Genomic DNA, 27,826 nt, shown 5'->3' on the forward strand with positions numbered 1-27,826 from the left:
TGTGTGTGAGTGTGAGTGTGCGTGTGCGTGTGAGTGTGAGTGTGAGTGTGCGTGTGCGCGTGCGTGTGTGTGTGCGTGTTAGTGTGTGTGTGTGCGTGTGTGTGTGCTGGACTTCCTGATGGGTCGACAGGTTGTTCCCATCAGTGCAGATCTGTGAAAGGTGCTCGTCTATTTTCAGTTGTTGTTGTTAAGGACCCACCATGACGCTGTGTGGGAAAAGAAAAAAATATTCACTGACCCCCAAAAATAACACCAATCAATGAGACATGGAACACGCTCTCCTTTGCATGCTGTGTGTGTTTTGTGTATTTGTATGGTCATTTAAATTAAGATAAATGTATTCAGCACTGCCCTCTGCGCTGCTTGCAGCTGGTTATTATGTGAAACGGGTAATGATGCTTGTGTGACAGAATTAAGATCAATTTGATGTAATAATGCAGGAAAAATAACACAAAGACAATTGATTAGAATATAAGTGATGGAAAAAAATGGACAAAGGCAGTTATTATGAAAAGAAAAGGCTTGAAAGTCTAACAGGAGATGATTATCTTAAATGTAATTTGACATAAGATTCAATATTTATTCAATTTGAACAAAAAATGTAACAAGCTTTAACACAATAAAATAAAAATAAAATCTCAATACAAGGTCTAACTTGTTCCCATAGCACCTGCTTTGAATCGTATCAGCCCAATAAATGGCCGTTATCAGTGGTTATCAGCGTCCTAGATATGGGTAAGAAGGGTTCTGCTACACCTACGAGTAGGCTCAGAATGATGTGTACAGTTTGCCCCTTCTCAAGTGTTGTGGTGGTAGTTTATTATTTGATTATTATTAATGGCCATTTAATGGGCTGACAACATTTGAAAATTGTGCGCTGAGTTGCTCAGTTGTCATGGAGAATGACAAAGGTTAGATTATAACTTTTAAATTATATTATTTAACTTGTTATTGTAAATATATAGTTACATAATCAATTTTTGTTCATAACTATTCATCCTCATACAGAGGAAGGCTATGAGATGTGGTTGCAAGTTAAGTAACTGGACTTCTTGTTGAGTTTTCTTTTTCTTTTCTTTTCTTTTTATGCATTTTTTGGTCAAACTGCTTGAGAATGAACCATCACGCTCAAAATGTATCTAGTTCATATATACACGATCAAAGATCTCCCGCCATAACCTTTTAGTATCGTTGAAAGCTTTGGCCTCCTCACTAGAATTTAAAATAAAGCTCTAAGTGTTTGAGGATCACTTGTCTGCACAGCGTGTCTTGTGATTGATGACAGTCGTACCATAGGGCACCAGAGGCTGAAGGGTTTACCCTTTGGAAGTGTAAGATCAGTCAGGTGAACATGATCTTGATCTTATTAAATGTGTAAATGCGATAGGTTTGAGCGATGTGAGTGGAGAATCAGCGGGAGCTGTAATGAATGTTCCTACCAGGAACCAACATGGTGCTTAAGCTCTCAGGAGTTTCCAGGAAGTCCACGTTCCCCCTCTGGAAGGTCTTACTGTAGTTGGTCTGCAGGTGACTGTGCAGAGGAAACAGGAAGATTCACTCACTGATCATGGATTTATAAATCTACTTATTCATTCCCACCATCTGCTGTTTTCTATAACTAACTAATTAAAAACACCGAAACAGTAAAACATGTTCCTAATAATACGTTTATTTAAAAGTATTTCATACTTCACTTTTGTACCTCACGAGGCAATTTGAAGCAAGTTGGCTTGCAAAAATAAAAGCATGAAATAAAACAGAAACACTTATACACACATATTCACAATCTAGTAATCTAAAATTGGCAGCGATTTAATCCAATTTTTATTTGTTTGTATTTCTGATTAAATCACTTTATATTAAATCAGTGTAAAGTCAGAAAGCAATGCCTGATGTACACATATTTACAGTGCCAATTTACCTGCCTGTTAGCCTGTACGTTTATCCTAATTAATATTTAAAGTTTTGCGTTTTTAACTGTATAAAATCAAAGTTGCTAAAGGAGGAACATTTGCAAATTGTCTGACAATATGGCCACCTTTATATCTAATTTTTCCACAGTCACTGGGATAAAATAGTAATGAATTCCTAATGGTATGTTATTTAAAAATTGAAATGCATTAGTCTTCCCCCTCTGAGTATGATAATTCATCCTGAAAATCCCAGCAGCATAGTATATGTATTCATCATTGAAACATTTTGTTTCAAGTTCATTTTGAATATGTACTGTGGAAAATATCAAATTAAACAGGGCAGATTAAATTAATATAAAGAAATATATTAAAATATAAAGACATGAATCAAACCTGATGAATTTTGACCACAGGGTCTCAGTTTAACTTTCAATAATCCCTCTTGTATCTCTGCTCCCGCTGCTGCAGTGACACTCGTGATTCCCTCGTTAGTTTCATTAAAGCCTCACATTGTACATGGTCACTAAACTCTTAGTGAAAGAACATCATTTGGGGATTATTTGAGCAGGCCACGCTGCATTAGTCATGATGCATATGGTGCAGCCGGATACTTACTTCTTCCACACGTTGTTGTGCTCCCAGAATTCATAGAGAATGAAGCGTGATTCATTTGCAAGCCGCTGAACTGCGATGCTGCCAAATGCAAAACAGGAGAGAGCACAAGTCATGCAATCACTAATTAGTGTGCTACACCATGTCCCCGAGAACAGCCTCTCTGTCTGAAATGTTTTCCACGCTCTGACTCGGAGCAGGCAATACGAATCTATTAAATAATACTTTCTGTGGCTTCATCCTCAAAATATGAGTATATAGTGTTTTGTCAGAGGCTTTAGTGTCATTTTAACTTGAAAATGAACAAATATGACTGCGAATTTAGAGAAATGTTCCTGTTCATTTGAGCTGCTGGATTTTGTATGAAACCAAAGTGACAGTTAATGTGAGAAATGTTTTCGTGCAAATGTTCTTTCATCGACTGACCAAACGTGTCGTTGTCTGAAGCTACACTAGAGCCAGAGCATTATTACACTGATTAATTCAGTGTTGCTCATACACTCATGAAGAATTCTCATTGAAATTATGAAAGAAATTAACAATTTAGAGACCCTGTATTTATGATACTTAAAGTAATTCACATCTATGAAAAAAAAGATTCTTAAATCTCTAAACTACAGAAGGGATGATGTCATTCTATGCAGATTATGCTGCAGATACGGTAAACACAAAGGTATAATGTGTCGTTTTGTATTTAAATGTTGCTTAAGATTATCTTTGTAGTTAAGGGATGTTTCTTCTATCTATGTTCTCAAAAATAAAATGAAAGAAACAAATGCTAATGATGATTCTCACATACATGATCTCGGTTTGAATTTCATTAAACATCCACAAAATTACTGTATAAGCAAAGAATACATGTTTTTATCCAAACAGAACTGGGTAAGCAAATGTACATTTCCTGCAACTTCATTAGAACCTGCTTGTGAAGTAAATTATGTTATATGGATCACAAATTTGCCTCTGAAGTCTTAACAATCTTAACAATCTATACAGCATCTGTCATGAGATGCTCAGTTAAGAAAAATCCAAACATTTGACCAAAACAAAAAGAGAGAAGTATGTCAGAGGGGAAAAAAGGAAGAAACCTCATGAAGAGCAACAAGATAATATACTAATTAAATGCTAATTGTTACATTTTCGGTGCTGTGAGGACTGGTTTTTACTTTTTCTTTTGAATGTATCTGTTATTCCTGTGTCCCTCTTTATAAAACATTATGCAAAAATGTTAAAAACTAGAGAAGAACACAAATATCATGTTGTAAATCCCTGAGACAAAGTGAACAAAGAGAATATAAACTGACTGTAGACATCCAGTCTGGGCGCAGGCACACTCCATGTACTGTCTGAGAGCCGAACGAAACTCCTCCAGCTCCTCCTCCAGCACCGAGAGCTGCCTCTGGACTATCAGGATGTGCTGCGAAGACAAAAAAACACAAAGACACACATACATGTGAAGGCACGCAAAGTCAGAAGGTCAGGATCTGCTTCTGGTGGAGAGAGAGTCTGACAGAGCTGGAGGTGGTTCAGAAATCTACTGGCAGGGTTTTACATTGGTGCAGTGAGATAAAAGAAAACTGGCGACTGATGCAGAACTGTGAGGTGAACACCGGGACATTTACCCCCTCCTTAAAATAAAAAAAAATAAAAAGAAAAAAGGATAAATCATATCAGGTTTGAACGACAGGGAACAAGACAACAAAAAGACCTGCCATAATCATTTCCTGTGGCTGATGGGGAATTCTTGACAGAGGCAGAGAGGCTGATGGGAACAGGAAGTGAACGGCCTGCCTGTTGTGTGTGTGTGTGCGTGTGCGTGTGCATGTGCATGCGTGTGTATGTGTTAATGACGTGGGTCAGTGTGTGACTGATAAAACGCCTCAGGATTTTCTCTCAGTGGCTAATTTAGGAGAAACACACACACACACACACACACACACACACACACTAGGGGAAACATGCACTCAAGCGTGTAAACACAGACACCAACACAGTCACACTGTTGTTGGTTTTCTCTCGGCAGCACATTTATTCCCAGTGACACACACCAATTACATATTGATTAATTCACACACTGAGATGTCTGCATGATGAGACATGACAGTTATAGAATTAAAAATTCACATGCGTGGTTTAATTTATGTTGCTGTGCTATGATACTCCTGGTATACATGTTGGGATACTAACTATTGATTTAAATAAATGTGAAATTAATAATTGTATATGTACTTTTCTCTCTTTTATAACATTAAACTAAATCTTTTTGATTTGTGGACTGGTGGCTAGAAAGAACAAGACATCTAAGGATGTCATTCCGTCATTTTCACTTTTTTCTTACATTTTATAGACAAAACATTTAATAGATTAATTAAGGAATTGGCAGATTAATCACTAATGAAAATACTCAATAGTTGCAGCTCTAGAAAGCTCATATTTCACATGTGAAATCAGCAATTTTCCTTCTTTTGTATAATAATAATTGATGAAAAAGTATATTTTCCCTATGAAATATAGTATGCCAGGGGTCAGCAATCACATTCAAGCACGGGCCCGTTTTTTTGTCAATTATTTATAGGGGGGCAATGTGTTTAAGATTCAAATATATTTATAAAACATCCTTACTTTGGTTGATGCCTTAGATAAAATCTCTCATCTGCACACTGTTTCAGTCAGACCTGTGTGTTTGCTTCTGTTTTGGTCAAACAAGCTAAACCTGACTCAGACTGCGCTTGTGATTTAATTCAAATGAAGTTTTTTGGACTTTCAGCACCATGCTTTGATTAAATAACCTGCAGCAGCATGACGCACAGTCATCTTTTCTGAAAATCCCGTGTCTACATCAAGTAAATATATCATGTGAAATGTCCAAAAAACACGACATTTGAAACATATGAAATTGCAATTTAACTTTCCCCCTACACACTTTATTTTAAACAATCTTTAACCTAAACTTCCTTCGAAGTTGCTCAAAATATATGTGTCCATCGTCACCAATATTTAGTATTAAGGGTCTTAAAATATATTTGATTTATAATCTCTCTTTCTCACACACCTCCATTCCTCCACGTCCAATATTAAGTCTTTAACAGAAATATTGAAGATGAAGACAGACGGAGGGAAGAAGGAATATCGACTGTCAGTTTTCAGCCCTGCTGTTGCTATGACGACTGCTGTGTGGAAAATTTTAGCGTGGACTCCCTTTTCCAGTAAAACTACAGCGTGTGAGTACAGAGTCATACAGAGTCCTTGTATCTTATTTATTTCCATCATGATGTTTTCTTATGATGTTTTTATGCTGTACATGTTCTAATGTTATATTAGGCTATGTGCTGTCATGGGTGTTTTTGTGGATTATTTAAAAAATGTTGTGCTCAAAGCAAATCCCCCGAGTGGCAATAAAGGTTTCATTTATTCACCGCATCAAAAACATTAGAAAAGTAGATTGAAGTCAGAAAACGAACCGATTTGCTCTCCAAGACCTCCTCTTCAACAGGCTCGAGGCGAATCTCCTGCAGAACAAATGCACAATGATATGATGCCCTGATAGTGATAAAGGTTGCGTCCTGTTTTGCACAATCTCTTTCGAAATTTCTTAAACCTGCAATAACTGGCCACTTGGGGACAGCGCAAATGCAATCCATATTTAAATAAGTGACAATAAGTTCGCAAACGATCAGATTGCAACGGTGCAAACAAAGGGAACCAAGTTGTACCAGCAGGTCACAAGAGGAAGACGTTTGTCAGAAATCGGCTGTAGTATTGGCCTGCATGAAGCATTATCATTTTGATATGTTGTTTTACTATTTATTCTTAAGAATATTCTTGTGTGAAATGTTTTGCAGATAATTGTTTATTAGCATTTCTTGTAGAGGCAGCAATCAGCTCAAATCATCATCACCAAACAACAGGGAAAGAAACAAATTACCACAAGGGAGCAATCAAATCACTCCACAAGATTAAATAGCACTAGGGAGACACAATCGGCCTATTAACATGAAAAACACACGGTGGTTCATCTATACATATAGTGTGCAGACTTCCTTTTGGCATATATTATGCCTATGTTATATATTCTTTGTCTTGCAACGGACTATTTTTGCCTGGATGTGTGCACACTTGTTCCCTATTCTGAAGCTTTATTTACTTAACACATTTCATACAGAGGGGACATTCAAAGTAGTGAATTCATTGCCAATGCAATACAAGTAATTTAGTGCTGCTTACACTGTAGTCCACACATGAGAAATTAAATCATATTGGTTTGAATATAATCCAAATCTTAGTGATTATTTCCCAGATAAACCTAGAAACCCCCTAAAAAGAGCCAGAAGATCCAGCTCCCTTCAAAGAGCCGTAATTCCCATCACTAATTTAAACAAAATAGAACATTCGCTTTTTACATTTTCCTCTCAGATTTATGGACTAAAATGTATATTTCATGCTATGTTCAACATATGCAGATAGCAGCTGGGAGAGTTTGGTGCAGCTCATATTTCCCGTATACTGTACATATGTGTATGTGTCCGTGCGTGGGAGGGTGTAGTTGGGTTCAGTTAATTTGTTGATTATGATTATCTGGGTTAATTTGAGAGAGCGATGTAAAGACCAGATGGTAAGAGGAGACAGACGAAGATTAAAAACAACAGAAGCTAAGACGAAGACGGAGGCAGGAATGAGAGGCGATTACGGAAACAGGTTAAAAGGAAGGAAGTCACCTTCTTTTCGAGACGGTCGATAAGCCTCTGCAGTCTGTTGACTTGGATCATCCACTGGCTGTCTTCTTCATAAACACCTAGTGACACAGACATGGGCCAGAGAGAAAGAGTAAACAACAAAGGTGAAGGGATGAGAGCTGCTGCACACATTCACTGTATTTCAAACACGTTTTCCTCCTTTGATTGTTTCAACGGAATACCTCTAAAATTGTGGCGGCGTTCCAGAAGGCATTTCCTGGTTTCCTTTCATGTAATGCAATGCACGAACATGTCAATCAATAGAAAAGCTTTGAGGCCTGTAATCAAAGTTCATAAAGACTCACATATCTCCTAGCAACCACTGCTGGTGTCTTAATGGAGGTCTAATGGAAAACTGACTGTGCAATCAATGATACATACAACAACCAGGCGGGGAAAATAGAAACAACAGAAAGAGCTGCTGAGGTGAAAGATCAAGAAGTGAATCTGATGATAAAGGGAATTTGTCTGCTCATTAAGATGGTTTGAATACAGTAATACAACGGCTGACAAAGCAAGTGCCATTTCTCATCACGACATATTCTCAATTAGAACTTAGAAGAAGTCCATCTAAGAGGTGAGCAAGCGCTGCTTTGTTTCCGGTTTGTATATCTACAGTCCCAAGTCTTTCGGTTTCCCTTTTTTGAAAGTCGAATTCAGGCTACCGCCACCTGCTGGTATGGAGAGTTATTTCTCTCACGCAGGCGCACAACTTACGTACTAGTTGGGCGTTGGCTGTAGTCTTTGCGGTGTGTTCAAGTGCATCTTTTGGGCCCAGATAGTCGTCGTGAGGTGGCGTAACAGTCGGCCTTCATCGCCGCTAGTTCTTTGATGTCGGTTTGGTGTGTCTTGGCCTTTAAACCTTTGGAGTCCGGGGCTAATTTGGCTGTTTTCGCATACTTTTGATTCTGCCTTACTAAACCCCATTAAGAAATGTTTAGCATGTCAATGTTTGGTAACTTTCTTTTCAGCACAACCTCACCTATATAACCAGTGTTCATGTGAGTGTGTCTACGTGCTCTATGCGGTCAGCAAAATGAGAGTTGCTGTTTCCTTCTGTGTCAAAAAGCGTTTGTGTGACTTTACTTTGTGTGCTGCTCTGCGGTCCGCTGTGTAGAGTGTTTGGTGGGGTCGGTGCAGAATAAGCGGGATGCCACGCTGAGTGGGCAAATGCTACATTTGAATGTGCAAAAATATTTTGTTATCAACTTTATATCATCGTATCTCCGTTTTTACTTGGTCTATTTGCATGAAACAAAGACTGGCATAGAGTTTCAAGCCAGTGCTTTCGACAGCAATGTTGGCCGGACTGTTGATGCATCCAAGAGCTGGAAATCTTCAATATGGCTGCCAGATACTGTCTTATTATTGTGATTCATCTGTGGATAGTTCACTATCAGTATAAGATGTTCAAATATTTCTATATTACCTATTTAATACCTACAGAATTGCTTTTTAAATATAATACAATACAACTTTATCACCCACCATAGTGGAAGTCAAGTTAATTTATAAGGCCCAAAATTCCAAATTTGTCAAAAGAACACAAATTATAACATCATGTTACAGGCAAATATTACAGGATACCTTTCTATAATAGTAATCATATCAGTAAGATTACAATTATTATGTTTTACTCCGTTTGCATTGAGAGTAAAGGACTCTGTGGTTATTTCTGGATTCATTCATGTTTAATGCTTTTCGCACCGCCCAATGTTGAAGGAATGTCTGCTGTGTGCCGCCCTGCGTGAGAGAGAGTGTGTTGTGTTAATGTTTATATATATATTGTGCACTGGCAAAATGTTTGGACACATTTTCTTTTGATGCCTTGGCAACATTGTTCTTGAAACTTGCATCACAAGTCAAATAAACATCATCGAACAAACTGCAGGCCGGTGCTCTGTATCACAAACCAGCGAGCGCTAGGCTGATCAACTGTATACTGTAGCTGCTGATGTGTACTCATGAGGTGAGTTTGTGTTCAGTGATTCTCTTACTTACAATGAAAGTATTTGCACACTCACAGCACTTTTAAATTGAGGTCTTACATCTCCAAACCTCCGTCTGAGCAGCACAGACAAAGAACCAGAGCATACAATAACTTTGGATCAACACACAGGAGCACACGAGAACACAACTCTCCACTTCAATCTCTCTCTCTGTCTCTCACTCCAGTTTCTCTCTCACACCTTCACGACCTCCCTCCCCTCCCCCTGTGCTCGGCTCTCCGGCCTGTGGAGACACACTGACTCCGGCTGAGCAGCTTTTTTTCTGCCAGCTGCTACAAGACAACACAAGTCAAGAGTGGAACGCTACGGTATGAAACAGGATGCACTGATTATTTATTTATACAAACAACATTGGACAGCAGAATATTTAAACCCACTTGAATTGACGAGACTGAGGAGAGGGTTGTTGGGAGAGAGGCTGCTGTTCCTCTGAAGCCTCCGATTGGAGCGACGACCCGACCACTGGATGGACAAAACCTCTGGCTTCAGGGGGCCCTGTCTGCAGTCAAAACAGGGAGATAGTTATCAAAATATTTGAGCATATTTTCTTTTAACTGTGTTGCAGTTGCATTACAGTTCAAATCCTTAAGAACATTGACATTTGATGACCTTTCGTTCTGTAGTTTTTGTGGTGCACTGCACACACCACATGGCAGATGGGCCCAACAACATTCTTGGCTTGAATTTGGTCTCAGCTGACTCTCAAACATAAATATAAAATGAGACTGTAATTTAATTAACTAGATAAATAGAATCTGAAAAGGAAGTGCAGTAACTCAAAAGTGAAAAAGAAGAGGGATAACGTTTTATTATTATTATAATTAAATATTCTTTTGCAATTTAGGTGACAGAAGCACACAGAATAGATGTCTCAAGTTGTCTTGGTAACATTATATCTGTACATGTATGTTGTGTTGGTCTGACAGTGAAGCTAATGCCAGTGACAAGGTACATGCAGCCGCAGGGTGACATCACCTAAGATTTATCTTCGTGCTGTCAAGTTATTTGTTCCCGTATTTTGAGAAGACCTCAGGGTGAGTGTGTGTGTGTGTGTGTGTGTGTGTGTGTGTGAGTGTGTGTGAGTGTGTGTGTGTGTGTGTGTGTGTGTGTGTGTGTGTGTGAGTTTTGTGCAAATGGAAGAGCAAAAAGGATGCATTGTTTGTACATACAAAATCACAAAACATTAATATACAACATACGTGCAACATGATATAGAATAATTCACAAATAAAACAGGTGTTCGCTAGAAGCAAAGGTGCCTCTTGAGAAGAACAACCCCGTGTCTTTATCACCACATTCTTTATGAAGCTATTACATTTGTCAATAAATGTTTCAAATGTATCATATTTACATGTTTTATTCATTGACTGTAAATGAAACGTTGATGTAGCCACTGTAACGTCACCCATCATTTTGTGGACTACGGTTTTGAAGTCGCAATCTTGTTTTTTTAGAGCCAGAAGTGACCATATTTGGATGAGACAATGGAGCTGGGGAGAGATATGCATTGCTATGCCTCTATGCTGATTGACAGGTTGTTGTGGTAGCGACTTGTCAATCGCAAAGTAGCGACTAGTCACTCACTAGTCAAATGTGTGCTTGATGGAATCGATGGCGGGTTCCTCCTGGTCTTCCAGTGAGTCATACTGTATTCTCCGCTATGCTGCAACTTTAATTGCTCAAACCCATCTGAGATCAGTATTAGAGCAAAGATCAGCAGTCTATGTATTATCAAGTCCATCCCACCGCCTTTATGTCAAGTGGGACTGAGTTCTAAAATCAAGAAAATGATTACTGAAATATCTTTATAGGGCAAATGTCAACATATTACATAGATGAAAGTAATATCACTTTTGAAGTGAACAGCACAAAGCTACACGCTCAGCTCTGAGTCATACCATGCATCCATGAATACAAGCTCCCGTTGGTCCTCTTTACAAATTGACCACAGAAACCAATTTGAAGCCACCAGAGAAACAGTCTCGTCCTCTAGATGTTTGGAAGAACAGAGTGATTGCATTTAGAGGCACGGGGGAATTATTAAAGCGTGCTTGAGAATGATGCTAGAGGAGAAGAAGCTGCTCTGGGACTGAGAGAGTGTCACACTTTGAGATGACATGAGAGGGAAATAGAGAGAAGGAGACATTTAGAGGATGTGAGGAGAGGAAAGAAAGAGTTGTTGGAAGTCGCTCAGATGTTATCCAAGCCCATCATTTTCTGCCTCTGAGAATAAGTGTAAAAATGGTCATGATGAGAAAAGGGACACAACAATCCTTTTAAACTGAACTTAAGCAAAAACATGTCAAACTGGAAGAAGTTGGCAGCAAATCGCTGCCCGGTTGTTGAAGCTGTAGCTCAACTGTGAACACAGACAGGTGGCGAGATGCAAAAAGAGAGAGCGTCATCACCTGTCCTTTAAATAGCTTATAGATATTACCTGCAGGGGAGGTCCACCTATATGTACACACACACACGCACACTATTATTATTTCAAGCATCTAACTAAAAACTGGAAGTGCCAAAATACATTTCCAGGTTTTAAAAGTACAGGGTAGGAACTTGTTGTTGGACAGTACATACTTTAAATGTAAAATGTGGGATATAAATTAATATGTGTGGTTTGGACAAAATTGTTACACTGCATGTGATAACTGTAATTATATGTGCCATTGAACAATACAATTTGTCCAAGTTTTAAGTACCAATTATATGTGTGAGATTAGCGCTTACTTCTCCTGGCGAGTCTGCTCGGCTGTGGTTTCCATGGCACACTCAAGAGAGCTTTGAAGTGAATGAAGCTGATTGGTTGTCTCCTTCAGCAGGAAGCGGGTCACAAACTGCTCAAGGTGGGTGGACTCCTGATACTCCTGTCAATCAAGAGGAAGAAAAGGAGGTGGGGGAGTTTGAGTAGGAGGAATGATAAAAAGAAAGGATGTTTCACATGCAATCAAAAGTCACTCAATGTCCAGACCTCCTCTGCTAATTGAAATATGCCAACAATATTATTCATTCAGAACATATTACATAAGAGAGCTGCAGGAGAGGATAAAAGAAGAGGAAGGACATTTACAATCTGGGGTCTCTTATCTGCTGAAACCTGCCTCTTAAATAGTGTTTAGTCAATCTTAAATGGATGATAAGAGGACAGCAGAACAATACAAGTTGAATAGGGAAGATGATAAGAACTCAAGATATATGAATGCCTGAAAAGTGGGGAGTTTTAAATGAGTGCACTATATTAACAAGTAAAAACCGGGTTAAGATTGTGAGTTTCTGTATTCTTTCATTTTACTTTAGACAGACGTGTAACTCATTCAGTCATTCATGTCATTAATGAATCGTGTCTGTGCCTCAAACTTGCCATTGTGGTTAATATTCTCAAACAATACTGGTTTGACTTTGATAAATGAATGATACAAAATCTACTTTGTCAAGCATAGAACTGGATTTATTTCCAGTGTTGTCCCAGAGGGCCACCGAGCATTTAAACAAGATGAAAACAGACTTTCCATCTCTGACATTAAAGGGGTACTCAGGTGATTTACTTCTGCACCTTCATAAAGTTGGAGGACTTACAAAAGACATGTTAGAAAAAGAATGATCCAGATTTGGTGCAACAGAGGCAGAGATATCTTTTGGTCCCTAGAAGTAATCAAGCTTCAAAAACAACTCAAGATAACATGAAACCATCAGTCATGATAAACTGAGCTTTATGTGTAAGTGGAGTGCCCCTGTAGGAAATATTATATAATAGGAACTAAACATTTTAAATGTTTTAATCATATGAGCAAAATAATATATTTTACAGCAAGCAGATGACATGTATTATAGAAAAAAACAAGTTATAGGACATTATACAAGATGGAATTTGAGTGAAATATTGAAGGACAAATATAATATCACAATGTTTTTCAGTGAAGGAAACTGGGGTCGTAATTAATTAATTCCTTTGGTGATTGGTGCCACATGTACCTGCACAAGGTTTTAGTAAACAACGTGTTTACAATGTGAACATCAAAACATTCATTTGCATATTCAATCAAATTCACATGTAAGAAATGATTTCCTCCATACCGAGTATTTCAGGCACAATCATTTTGTGAATAGCATATTTATCATTTCTTGTATTCTCGGGAAAAAATCAAACTCAATGACATTTTGGAGAGGCATCATTTGCAATGCCTGGACTGAAGCAGGAGGGCTGACTGCTGTTTGGGATCTAATTAAAGGAGAGTGAATGATGCTCGGTATAACAGAGTTTGCTGTTTGCACGCCACACCTGCTCCCACATTTTGAGCACAGTGACTGTTTGTACACTCGACTAATAACGAGGGGTTTGAAAGGAAACACTAATGCAAGTTAGATGAGAAAATGACTAATGCATGAACATGATTGCATGGATGGCAAAAAGAGAAACATGGAGAGAGAGAGAGAGAGAGAGAGCGAGAGAGAGAGAGAGAGAGAGAGAGAGACAGACAGAGAGAGAGAGAGAGAGAGAGAGAGAGAGAGAGACAGAGAGAGAGAGAGAGAGAGATTGGTAATTACTGTGTTTTCTTAAAGTACAATGAAGATGGCTTTAAAAGGTGGGTTAGTTTATCAGACTGTGGAAGTGCACACACACACACACACACACACACACACACACACACACACACACACACACACACACACACACACACACACACACACAGATCTAATTACAGCATGTTCCTGTAACTGCGAGAGAGCTGAACTCTTCTCCAGAATACAGAGCAGATCATTAGTCTCATTAGGCTTTACCCATCAGTCCTGTCCAATAGCACATCTGACCAAAGATTGAACAATTTGTCCTAACACAATCTCTAGCTTCCACAGTGCTGCTTTAGAAGAAGAAGAGAAAACGGTAGATGTTATTTGATCCCCTGACATTCTGACTATCAGCACACACACACCTGCACATTCACTCAGTGAGAGTGAGTCACGACAAAACTGGTAAAGGTCAGTCTCCTGGCTACTATTGAGCATAGGTTACCTCCTGTGAACTGTGTGTGTGTGTGTGTGTGTGTGTGTGTGTGTGTGTGTGTGTGTGTGTGTGTGTGTGTGTGTGTACCTCCCCAATCTGCAGTCATTTTAAACTGCTTAATGCCTGATGTCTTTTAGCCTTTCTCCTGATTTTCATTAACGCTAAGATTTGTCAGTTGGTTAGCTTAGCTAGCTAGCTGCACAACCGACACACCTGACAGATACAAGGTTTAGATAGTTAGAAAAAAACACTTACTGTACATTACTACTAGGCTAAGTTTGAACTTGACAACAGCTCCTGGTGCAGATTACATACAGTATGTCCATTTTACCATCCAACCACAGTGCTTGCTGGTATTGTTTTTATTTAATCTTTATAATTAAAAACCTTTGCATTATGAACATGCACCACTAAAACTACAATAAACTGTGAAGCGTAAGAACACAGCAACTTCCTCTCGCTGCAGGTGAGAAACACCTGAGACCTGCTAGTAAAGGTCAACGCTAAAGGAGGTTTTGCATAGGAAGGCTGTAAATAGCTTTGGCAGAAATATCTGTGAACAAAAACTGCTTTGATTTAGAGACACAATCTTGTTCCAGCTCCCCCGCACATGTGCATGGATCTTTCATGACACAAAAGCGCACACACAATCAAGCACATTAGCTTGTACGTAAGCTAACACAAATACACACTGACAATCTTCCAATGCAAAACAAGAGGAACACCTCACAAATGCACACACCAGCCCCCTCACACACATCCACAGCCAGAGACCGCCCACTCATATACATATACAGTTAAACAGAGATGGTCGAGCTTTATTAAAGCAGCATCTGTTCAGCCTCGCTCAGCCAATAACTGCTAACAGAGAAATGCAGCTTGTCATATGTTTCTTCTCTCTCTCTTTTATTGTTCTGTGACAAATAAATAATTTCACACACCGGCGAGACATCAGCAGTGTGTTCACAGTCTGGCGTTGTAATTTGATTTCAAAGGTATTGCCTTGGTCAATAACTCCGTAATTCTGTTCAATTTGTGCAGAGTAATTTGTTTTCATTTGAGCACAAATATCCATTTTAGACTGTATATCTGTGATGGAACAACAGTGTGTGGATGGGAAAAACCTCATTTGTGAGTTTTTCCTGTGCACTTTTCTCCTGAAGCTTTCAAAAGTCCACAGCAGGAAGAATAATCTTGTTTCAAAGGACAAAACTTTACAATAATACTAGACGCTGCTGCTGCTGTTTCTCCTTTCTCTCTCCGTGCTTTCTCACTTACAAGTCTCAGCTATTCTCTTGGAGAAGAGAAAATGATTTGAGGTGCAATTTCATTCTCGCACTTCATAAGAGCTTGGCAGGAGTTGCGGTCTTCATGAAAGATTGCAAAGGAATTGCAAAAGTTTCATTTCCTTTGCACAGAGGAAGGCACATGTATTTCACTTTTGTTCTGCTGAAGGTCCGGCCCTTTTTGAGAACCTCATTTCAAGAGAAGTACCTTTCTCTTTAGGTGAAAAGGTTATTTCAAGGAAGTTGGTTCTCAACTACTTTATAGCAGTAGTAATTTACTTCATGTTTGGTTATGTGTATCTGTTGAACTCGTGTTTTATTCGATGCAATTTCTCTTAAAATCTCGCCTCACTGCCGACTTTTTTCTTTTCATTAAGTGTCTTTATCTGCAATTGGCATTTATCTTTGTCACCACAATTCGTAGGTGTTGAAGTTGGATTACTTCATGTGTTACCTCTCTCTGTCATAACAAAACAACCACCATCAGCAAATGAACGTTTTGACTCCCACTCTGCTTCTGAAGCAGCCATAATGAGACATGTGTGATTTAGTGCAAATCTGAGTGGCGATTTGAGTTTCACAGCTTGTGTTATATGTGCCAGATGAGATACTGCAGATAACAGAGGGTGGTAGAAAGAAAAATAAAATCTCCTTGCAGACACAGTGTGTTAGCCGCCTCTCTTCCTCATCCTAACATAATTTCTCCTCATCATTTGTCATCTGAGATCATTTACCTTCATCTCTCTCTGTTTGCCTTGTTAATCCCTCTCCAATAATATAAAAAGGTTCTGCTACAGCTCTACAGTAAGATCAAGAGGACTTAAAGCTTTTTCCAAAGCATGATCAAAAGCTTTTTGTTTTGTATTGCAGTCAAAACTCATTTAATTCCTCCTCTATGTTGGCTACAAGTACAAAAAGACTCATGTTTTGTTCCGTGGGTCAATTGGTAGCATGCATGAGCCCTGGTTCATCCTTTTTGGCTCTGTAATGGAAATTTTGACTAATGGGAGATCTGAGGAAGCCAGTTGAGCAGCAGAGGAGCATGCTGGGAGACATTTGCAGCGTGGAGTTTAGGCCACACTGTGAGTAAATCAAACATCTCTTATTATTATTATTATCATTATGTGCACTGCATGAGATGTCAGTGTGATGTTCACTGTGTGTGTATGAGTGTGTCACAGAGATTTAAATAAATAAAATAATACGGATATGAACAGATAATTTGCTCTGAACAGCATTTTCTTTCAGTGACCAGCTTCACACAATTTGCCATAAATGTTACACCCCTCTCTTTTCAGAGTCATCTCAAATCAAAACACACACACACACACACACACACACACACACACACACACACACACACACACACACACACACACACACACACACACACACACACGGATAACTCACTCTTAACAGCTGAGTCAGGATATACACCACAGATAAATGTCCACAGTACCATTTAGAAATGATATATAATGATTGTGGCTCATCAGATTGAGGCTCTTTCTTGTGTATTTAAAAGTAATCCAGGTGGTTATTGTCTGTTAAATTTGAATGGAAACAGCTATGGTAATGTTAGTTTATTTATATAGCACATTTTCAATTGAGGTTTATAGTAGCCAAAGCAGCAATATTGAGGTGTGGATAGTATTAGGTAAGATACTCAGACATTGAGAATGTTTAATCCTTGACTGCAGTGCAGGATAAAACTTTACTGATGCTCATAGTGCGAGGGATGACACTGCAGATTGGACGGTCCACCACTTTAGTCAGGACTGAAATATGTCAACTATTTGATGATTTGCCATGAAATGTTTTATGCATAAATTCTGCATGTCAGGATTCCAAATGATTTTGATCCTGTTACTTTTATTAGCACCATCAGCAAGGTGACATTTATGGCTACTGGATGGATTGCCATGAAAACATATCGATGGTGCCAAGAGGATGAACCCCGGTGACTTTGGTCACTGACCTTTACTCTAGCGCCACCAACAGTTAATGTTAAACCTCCTTTTCCATTTACTCTATAGATTTCCACCTGGACCATTAACAGTAACACAGATTTAATTTGACTTGGTTTGGACTTCAATTGGTTCAATTACACATTGTGCATTATTATGTGATACATGTGGGCAGATGGTCAACATATTATGTTACTCTGTATATTCTGTGAGCATCTAAAGTTTTGCATATATGGGGATAAATGGCAATGTAACATAGATCTAAACAGTGTATGTCTGGAAGACACCCGAATAATGATATGATTAAAGAACATTACATTTTACACATACATAATAGGAGCTTTGGAATACACCCTAGTGTGTTATGTTGAGAAAAGCAGGTTTATCTTTCCAATGGCGGTTTCATTTATATCATCTTACCTTCTTTGTTTTATCCATGGCCTTCAGTATGGACATATTCAGGTCTTCTAAGGCAGCGAGAACATTCTCATATTCACAGAGGTGCTTGGAGAAATACTCTTCACACCAGGAAGAAAAGAAAAAAAGAAGAAACATTTTGTGAGCTAAACAACTAGGACAGGGCTGTAGGTGTTTTGTTGAAGCAGCACTATGTGACACCCCAGTCACACAGCCTGTAGGGGTTTGGTCAAAGAGCATGTGACCACATCTTACTTGGTTCTTATCTTATGCTGGGAAAAATGTCAAACAGCATTTGTGTCTATGGTGTGCGTGACTGTGAGGTAAAGCTAGATAAAGCTAGAACAGTACAGCTTATTTCTATTAAAAGTTGTAAGAAAAGAATCAACTTACCACAGAGTTCATCGGTGTCCACATTGCTAAAAAAAGAAATAATGAGAGAAACATTTTAATAAAAACAATTCCTCAAAATAAAAAGTTTCCGAGATTAAAGGAGGTGATAGATTAATATTTCATCTCTGTAAAAACCTTTTCTGGACCGACTATGATTTGGTGAATTATTGTATGATGACAAATGGGGCCGAGTAAAATATGTCATGAATAATTGAATGTTTTAGTTGCTTTTCCCCCCAGAGTTGTGCCTTAGAGACCAATGGTCCAGACAGTGACTCCCTCACAGGATGCCTGAATGTGCATATGTGAAACAGAGAAATAGTATAACCGTACGACTTGCTTAAAGAGACACTTTATTCCTTGTTACAATGAAGGAGGCTGGGGAATTTCACCAGTTTTAATTCTATTCAACACATGCTCAAAGCTGTCGTTCACAAGGCAGAGAGTGCTGAAGCGTTAAATCAGTCCAAACACTAACACTAACACTAACCAGGGGTTAGACACTGAATTGAGTAAAAGGCTTTTACTTGGGTGGCTTGAAAATGGGTATTTTTGGCCTTTTAATGTCCATTATCTATGAATGGACCATGCACAAGTGAAGCATTGACTACAACTGTATTGTAAAGAGGATGAGAAACATGATGAACCATAGTCGTGTTTTACACATCATAGTCTTTCTGTGTAACTGCAACTACAAATTATTCATGCACAAATTAAACTGTCTGCGCAATGTCTGTGCTTTTTTACAATTTAAATAACCGAGTAATCTTTCAGTGTTCAACGTCAACCTGAGCCGGCAAGCCAGGCAGACCACACAGCTTAAGTGACTCATTCTTTAATCAATACGGGATTCAATTTGAGACTCTCTAATGACTTCCTAACACCTATTGCATCTGTGAGATGAACACAGAGGAAGGCAGATGTTTGTTTTGGTTTAACCGTTGGAGTTCTCTGTGATTTAGCGCAGTGATGACGACGATATGTCAGGTGAAGGTGCAAGTAATATACGTTTGTTTGTGCATCTAATTATGCTGTTGACATATAGGAAAAACTTTGTATAGCTCATTGCATAGAACATTGTTTAACAAAGCTTTAGTGGCTAACACGTAAATTACACATCTTAAGATACTCTCATATTGAGGATAACGAATTGTATCATGGATAATGAGTCATCGGTAATGTAATGATGTCTCATCTCTCTCCCTTTGACTGCGGAGCCTTTCAATCAGCAGTGATACCAAACTAATTACAGTAAATACCATGACTACCGATCCCATCACTAGAGAAGCCCTGAGAGGCAAGCTAGAAAATTAATTCTGGTGATCCGTTTTCTAAGTCTTATTTACTAAATAGTTTGTTTATGACTTAATAACAGGTGTAAAAAAGTAGTGCAACATTGAGTAAATATAATTTGAGCATTAAGTCAGTAATGGACTGTCTGCGGTGTATCCTTTGGATAAGAATCCTCTGCCGTGATGTTATGATCTATATCTTCAAATAAACCCTGATTCAAGGTGTTCCCCCATCCCTGAATGTGAGACTACGTTAGCACAAGAACATTGGATATAATTTGATGGAACACAAATTTAACAAAATGCCACTTCAGTTCCATTTAGTCCATTTTAGTGGTACGCCTTCCAAATAAAACACTAGAAGGTCGGGAGTTCAATACCAGGCTGCCACCATTGTACCCCTGAGCAAGGTACTTAACCCTGAGCTGCTCCAGGGAGACTGTCCCTGTACTTAGTTCAATGTAAGTCGCTCTGGATAAGAGCGTCTGCTAAATGACCTGTAATGTAATGTAATGTCCAAACAGCGTCATCCTCCATCATCCACATCTCAATTCTGACCTCCATAGAATAAAATAATAAAAAGATGATATAATGAATTACTCACTCTGTGTTGTGAGTGTCAATCGTGTGGAAAAGCTCCTTCAATTCCTCAGCTGTCAAGACTCCATCAGAGAAGTAGGCTTTGAATTCATCAAAGGAAAGCTTTCCATCATCTGGGGACGGAGCACAACATGATACTTGTCAATAGAGTGTCAGGACATCCTGTGAGGTGAAGTTTCTCTCCTTGTATAAATCAAAGACGTCAAAGGTTCAAATGAGCATGGGTTTGTTGTCTGCAGCTGTGTTGGACATAAACATGTAATGAAATGTATCATGGAGGTGAAAAGATTGAATTCCTCATCTTTACATAAGGAAATTGGTGTAATAACGTTTCTGATAGTGACATGAGATAACCTAGATAAGACACAGCATGTTATAAACTGCAGGGGCTGAATCAGCAAGAGACGGCATCAAGCATATAAATCAAATTCCCTTCACATTGGACATAGCGATAATACAACGTAACGAAAAAACTCCACAGTGAAACATTCTTCCTTGTTTTTATTATATTGTAAACCTAATATTCTTGATCACATCGGCTAATTACCTGTCATCTATCTAACCCTATACTTGTACTTCCTAAGCACTTACAACTCTTTCCTTATCCTCCTTGTCTTAGCGACTCTCGCTAAATCCTCAATTCTTTACGCTCCGGTCGGCTCTGCTAACGTTAGCTGCTGCAGCTCGGCAGCTAGCGATGGCATCTCCCTCTTCTGCTCTCTCCTGCTCGGTGTGTTTCATGTTTAGCTATTGCTCTGCCTCCTTTAGTGATAATGGTATGTGTATTAAATGTAGTTTATACGCAGGGTTGGAGGCGAGTTTTAGAGGGATAGATGAGCGGCTCCGCACCATGGCTAGTCAGCGGTTAGCAAGTGTAGCTGTTAGCAAGCCCCCTATAGTCGGTGCGGGTCGGCCAGTGGTATCTCCTGTTAGCTGTCCCCCGGCAGGGCCCGAGCAGCCGGGAGACTGGGTGACTGTCCGAAAGAAGTGTTATCAGAAGCCCACGGTTCACCACCAACCGCTTGCTGTTTCTAACAGATTCTCCCCACTCAGTGACACACCAGCTGAGAAGCCAACTCTGGTTATCGGTAGCTCAATTTTGAGATACATTCATTTTGAGACACCAGCGACGACAGTCACGTGCATTCCGGGGGCCAGAGCGGGCGACATAGAAGTACATTTGAAACTGCTGGCTAAGGCTAAACGTAAATACAGTAAGATTGTTATTCACGTCGGCGGTAATGACACGCGATTGCGTCAATCGGAGTGTACTAAAGTTAATGTGGAGTCGGTGTGTACATTTGCCAAAACAATGTCGGACTCTGTAGTTTTCTCTGGTCCTCTGCCAAATCTTTTGAATGATGACATGTTTAGCCGCATGTCATCATTCCGTCGCTGGCTCTCACGGTGGTGCCCAGATAGTGATGTGGGCTTCGTAGACAATTGGCGGACTTTCTGGGGAAGACCTGGTCTGATTAGGAGTGACGGCATCCATCCTACTTTGGCTGGAGCAGATCTCATATCCAATAATATTACAAAGTCTATTAGTGGACCTAATCCATGACAACCCAGAGTTGAGACCAGGACAAAGAGTTGCAGTCTTACACACTTCTCTGCGCTTCTTTCCGGGCAGTCATAAGTTTTATGCCTTAAGGACATAAAAACTTGGATGTCTATCAACTTTTTGATGTTAAACACAGACAAAACTGAAGTTATTATACTTGGCCCTAAACGCCTCCGAAACGCATTTTCTAATGACATAGAAGCTCTGGATGGCATTAACTTGGCCTCCAGCACCACTGTAAGGAATCTTGGCGTCATCTTTGATCAAGATCTGTCGTTTAACTCCCACATAAAACAAATCTCAAGGACTGCCTTCTTTCATCTACGTAACATTGCAAAAATAAGACACATCCTGTCTCAAAATGATGTAGAAAAACTAGTCCATGCAGTTGTTACTTCAAGGCTGGATTACTGCAACTCATTGTTATCAGGTTGTCCCAAAAAGTCGCTTAAGACTCTTCAGTTGATTCAAAATGCAGCGGCACGTGTATTGACAAGAACAAGGAAACGGGATCATATTACTCCTGTATTAGCTGCTCTGCACTGGCTCCCGGTAAAATACAGAATAGAATTCAAAATCCTTCTCCTGACTTACAAATCAATTAATGGTCAGGCTCCAGCATATCTTAAAGATCTCATAGTACCTTATAAACCAACTAGAGCATTACGCTCCCAGACTGCAGGGTTACTTGTGGTTCCTAGAGTCTCTAAGAGTACAATGGGAGCCAGAGCCTTCAGCTATCAAGCTCCTCTCCAGTGGAACCAGCTTCCAATTTGTGTTCGGGAGGCAGACACACTCTCCACATTTAAGAGTAGGCTAAAGACTTTCCTTTTTGATAAAGCTTATAGTTAGGGCTGGCTCAGGTTTGCCCTGGATCAGCCCCTAGTTATGCTGCTATAGGCTTAGACTGCCGGGGGACACCTCCCTGCTCTCTTCCTTCTCTTCCTCTCTCCTCCCCTCCCTCTCTTCTTCTCCCTCTCTATCTGTATGCATTTATGTAAATGTATGTTACTAACTCACCATCCGGGGTATCATCCCCGGAGTGTCTGTCTCTCATGTGGCAGGTTGCCACTGATAAAGTTTACGTCAGGATCATGAATCGTGACAGCGCCTGCTGACCTGGTCCTGCTGGACACCGGGAAGCCTTATTGACATTTTCCTGGATTCATCCATACTTTCTATTTTTTTTTTCCAACACAACATAATTTCTGTCAAATGTTGTATTTGTACTATGTTGTTTATCCTGTACACACGACATCTATTGCACATCTGTCCGTCCTGGGAGAGGGATCCCTCCTCAGTTGCTCTCCCTGAGGTTTCTTCCATTTTTCCCCCTTTAATTTTGGGGTTTCTTTTAGGAAGTTTTTCCTTGTGCGATGCGAGGGTCTAAGGACAGAGGATGTCGTAACCTGTACAGTCTGTAAAGCACACTGAGACAAATGTATAATTTGTGATATTGGGCTATACAAATAAATTTGATTTGATTTGATTTGATTTGAAACCTCATGGTAAAGGGTTCATCACCATTTGTTCCATTACACCAACTTGGTCATCTTAAAGAATCAGTCATTTTTATGCTTTGAAGCTCTGCAATTATGCTTAAAAATGAAAAGACTCAAGCTGAGTGAAATATTGATGAGGTGAAAATAAACAAAAATTCAAAATGAGGAGCAGCAAACTGAATAACCTGCAGCAAAATGAAGATAATCATTTTCCACACAGTTCTGGCTGCAGTCGTCTGTTTGTGTGACACGAGGCGGCTGAGCTTTAAATGTTCTTTGCTCTGGAGGTGTGTCTGTCATGTCACTATGTGAACAAGAGATGCGCAAACATAATCAAGTGCACAGTGACTCAGAAATAATCTTGGAACGGACATAAGTGCTGTTTGCATAACACTGAAAACAAACAAACATGTGGGATGACTTCTTAGCTTGCTGCATGACAAGACACATGTCATGCCATGTTAATAAAGAGTTCTGATAAGCTATTTTTGTCTCTGTCAAAATGTCACATGAAACCCGATTATAGTTTGTTCCTTAAGTAAAAACACTCAATGTGATGTGGTTTGATGGTGAGATACCAACAATGAACGTAGCTGTGTGAATATCTTACATGAGGTGTCAGCAGGTTTATGTTTGACATGTGTTAGCTTGACACAAACTGTCAGCATGCAGTCATACAAACAAATGGTCTCATCTTCAATCTGTAGGAAATACTTGACAGATGGTCAAATATAAAATCAGCACATTGTTAGTTGTTATCCTCAAGTCAATTAAATTAAAGCCAATTTTATTAATATAAATATAATATCACAAATCCCAACGTCGGGATTTACAATCTGTATAACTCTTTCTTTCCTTTCTGACCCTCGCTTTGGATAAGGAAAGCAACTCTCCCCAAAAATGTATGTGATTCATAAAGGTATCTTGCCTTCTTTGGATAAGATTTCTTACTGTGCATCTATCTGCGCTTTTATTTGCATTACAGGGCCATTAATGGAAAAAATATGTATTTAAATAACGTCTATACTGAATATCCCACCCAAAAACATGGAAGAAATGCATTAAGAACAAAACCTTAAGAGGAGCCAGATGAATAGTCTGGCACATGAAGGATTTCTTTTAAGAATAATCATTTTACATGACATTTAAAGTGTCAATCAGTCAGTTTCAGAGGAGCTGGTATGTTGATTTTGTTATCCATGTTTTCAGTCTTTATGCTAAGCAAAGATAATCAACTGCCGGAGACATATTTACTTTGCAGACATGAGAGTAGGCTCAATCTTCTCATCTAAATCTAGCAATACTTCCGAAAAAGTCAAACTATTCATTGACACTTTAAGTGATTCATAGAGACATCTTGTCTCCTTCTTTCAGCAAAAAAACCCAGAATGTATCTACACTTCTATTAGCATTTCAGGGCTATAAATGAAATGATACCTTAGTTATTCAAATGTTGTTTAGATAGGCATACTGTATGAAGGAAAAGGCTTTTAGAACAGAATCCTATATGTGAGCTTTGTGATTTACTGCAAGTATAACATATAAAATGTTATTACTGTTTTTTGACTGCAGACAAATGTAGAACAGTATATCCGACTGACTAGACTTCATAAATAAAAATACAATGCCATAAAATATAGAGATGTACTGGATTCAGGCTCCTGCGGTCTCTGGTAAACAACAAAACAAACTACATATTTTGATAATGCTGCACAAGATAGTGGAGATGAAACAATGGCGTAATTCTTTTCCGTGAACCTCCAGCTATACTAAGTCATTAGGTGTGGCCTGCCTTGATACAAATGTTTGACGTTCTTCTTCGTTAATGCTCTGATACTGAACATCAGTGGGTATGGTCAATTCCTGTTTCCATGGAAACTGAAAGAAGTCTCAGCACAAAGTCATGACCAGAATTTCATTGAGGAAGTAGTTTTTCAGTCACACGAGAAAGAGGTGCAAAACGTGGTGTGTGTGTGTGTGTGTGTGTGCGTGAGTCTGGAAGGACTTTTGGTGTAATATTTACCATTTTTATCAGCTCTCCGTAAAATCTGCAACAAGAAAAGGAAAAGAAGAGGGATGTCAAAAACGGTTTCACATTTTCAAAGTGAGTGTGAGTGTGTGTGTGTGTGTGTGTGTGTGTGTGTGTGTGTGTGTGTGTGTGTGTGTGTGTGTGTGTGTGTCATCGATCACACTCTCAAAAGCAGTGTGTTATTAAATTATTGATAGCGCTGTCCCAGAGTCCAGAGGAGATGAAGGGCAAAGTGGCAATGTGACCACCTCAACAAGCTCGGCCCACTTTCTCTCTTGTCAGGTTCGTACTGGTGAAGAAGAATCTTAACAGTCTTCCAGTCTATTTACACATCATCACTATAGGCTAAATCTGACAGCATAATGTGCACAATCTAAATTTTAAAATGTCATCCTTCCATTTTTGGATGTTCCTAGCTTGGGGGACTTCAGCTCTTTGCTACAAAAGGGGTAAAAATACTCATAAAAAAACATCCACCCACCTTCCTCTAGCTCTTGGCAGTCTGTTGTGTGCTCTGACTTACATAATTTGTTCTCCTTAAATCAGTCTTTGTCCCCAACCTATAATCTTCTCTCTGTCTCTATCTCGTTCTACCTTTTACTCATCTCTTGTCCATGTCTAATGTCTATCATTAATCAATTAAAGTAAATACAACTTTATTTATCTCTGCAAGGCAATTGTATGCAGCAGCAGCCTCGCCACCCATGTCAACAAATACATAAATAAATAAAGAACAAATACACAAAGTTAAAACTATTCTTAACACTTCTCAATTCCTTCATCCCATGAGGAAAAAACTATTTTTATCTGCTCTTTAAACTCTTCTACAGGCAAACTGCTCTTTCTGTACTTATTATCTCATTATTAACTCTGTGTTGTAATTGTATTATGTAATTCATTCTGAACACACAACATCTATTGCATGTCTGTCCGTTCTGGAAGAGGGATCCCCTCATCAGTCTCTCTGCTTGAGGTTTGTTCCATTTTTCGGGGGAGATTTTCCTTTTCCGCTGCAAGGGTACAGAGGGTGACGCTCTACAGATAGTAAAACCCGCCTGAGGCAAATTTGTCATTTAAAATATTGGGCTGTATAAATAAAATGAGATTTTGATTTGATGTGTATGACATTCATGCAAATTATATTGTTGAAAATCATTAAGAATTGTGGGCTGATTGAATTTACTCATACCGGGCTGATAACTCATCTCATCCTAATGAATATTTAAACAAATAACAAATCTGGCCCCACATCAGCATCAACATCTTAAATATAAAAGTCAAAAGAAGACACAGCACATCTTTTCAAGGATGAGCATTTGTGTTTTAATGACACACAGACGACTGAAGCTATAGGAGATGTCAAGAAACAACAGAAGCAACACTCTCGCCTCTGAAGACAAGCAATGATTTCATTCCCTGCGGAAGATAGAGCACCTGTTCAACATCAATGAGACTTTTGGTGTTATACAGATTTCCACCTTTAATAACTCTTGGTTTACCATGTAGGGTCTCCTGTCTCTGAAAACACTGAAAGCTGCCAACAGGTTTAAAGTTAAGACATCACAAGTGAACGAAGGATTGGAGGAATGAGGAGGAATATAATTAGGTGATGGTTACTGAGGAAGAATGCAGTGCCGTGATATAGGGGGGAGCACCTGAAAATCATTAGCTGATATGCATAGAAGACGTTATGTTATATTAAATATTTAAATCCTCATCATCTAAGGGAGAGCTATAACCGTTGAAAATCCTTATGGTATTCTTTAACCTTTTAAAACATTCTCAAAATATGATGTCCTGCCTAATTGAGCCAGATTTATTTTAGGAAAATCTGCATGAATAACATCCTGACTTTTATAAAAAACAAAAAGAATTTGAACACTTCTTTACCTTCTTATTTGGTTTTAAACACTGAAATGGATGGCCAGCCTTGAAACATTACATCATGAATCTAAATTAAGGGTCAGCCATGTCAAATTATTTAATTATATAAAACAAGGACCCCTCTGCACCATGCATGTATTAGGGGGATCCAAATTAACTTAGGTGATCAAAAAACCTCAAACAGATAACTATTAAAATCACGGAAACATAATGCATCTCTTGTTAAAATGCAATAAAAATCAAAACATCTTGGAAGCATGATAGTTGTTTTCCTTGAGATTGTTAGGTAGTCTAAAAAAGTATAATTTAGTCCAGCAGTATTTACTTCAGCTTTTGCATTAATAGTGAAACTAAAATACATTGTGTATCATTTCAAAATGTTTTTACTTACATCAATGAAAATCGACATTCCCTTTTTTAGCTCCATTTGAGCTGTGGGCTCCTCAGACACAGCCTGAACCTCCTCTGAACAATCCATCATTCAAAATGTAGCTTCAGTAGTAAACTGCAGAGGAATGTGTCGGCTTGAACCTCTTATCTGATCAAAGCCAATGGTCAAAAAGAGCGACTCTTTGACGCTGTCAAGTCGGACGGAATAAAACGCACAACTTCCGGTTTAACGT

At 39.0% G+C, this 27,826-nt stretch overlaps 1 protein-coding gene across 1 annotated transcript; it reads right to left on the minus strand.

The window, feature by feature from the left end:
- On the minus strand, nt 1-27,739 carry necab1 (N-terminal EF-hand calcium binding protein 1). Its single transcript, XM_029443946.1, has 13 exons — nt 27,595-27,739; nt 25,314-25,338; nt 20,229-20,337; nt 18,333-18,358; nt 17,943-18,040; nt 11,998-12,134; nt 9,645-9,766; nt 7,241-7,317; nt 5,987-6,034; nt 3,830-3,942; nt 2,529-2,606; nt 1,440-1,531; nt 1-206 (listed from the first exon to the last, which is right to left on the minus strand). The coding sequence occupies exons 1-13, from the start codon at nt 27,682-27,684 to the stop codon at nt 175-177; spliced, it is 1,047 nt and encodes a 348-aa protein (XP_029299806.1). The 5' UTR covers nt 27,685-27,739; the 3' UTR covers nt 1-174.
- Nucleotides 27,740-27,826: the final 87 nt, after the last annotated feature.

The sequence above is a fragment of the Cottoperca gobio genome, chromosome 11, assembly GCF_900634415.1.
Source record: "Cottoperca gobio chromosome 11, fCotGob3.1, whole genome shotgun sequence".
NCBI classification, from domain to species: Eukaryota; Metazoa; Chordata; class Actinopteri; order Perciformes; family Bovichtidae; genus Cottoperca; species Cottoperca gobio.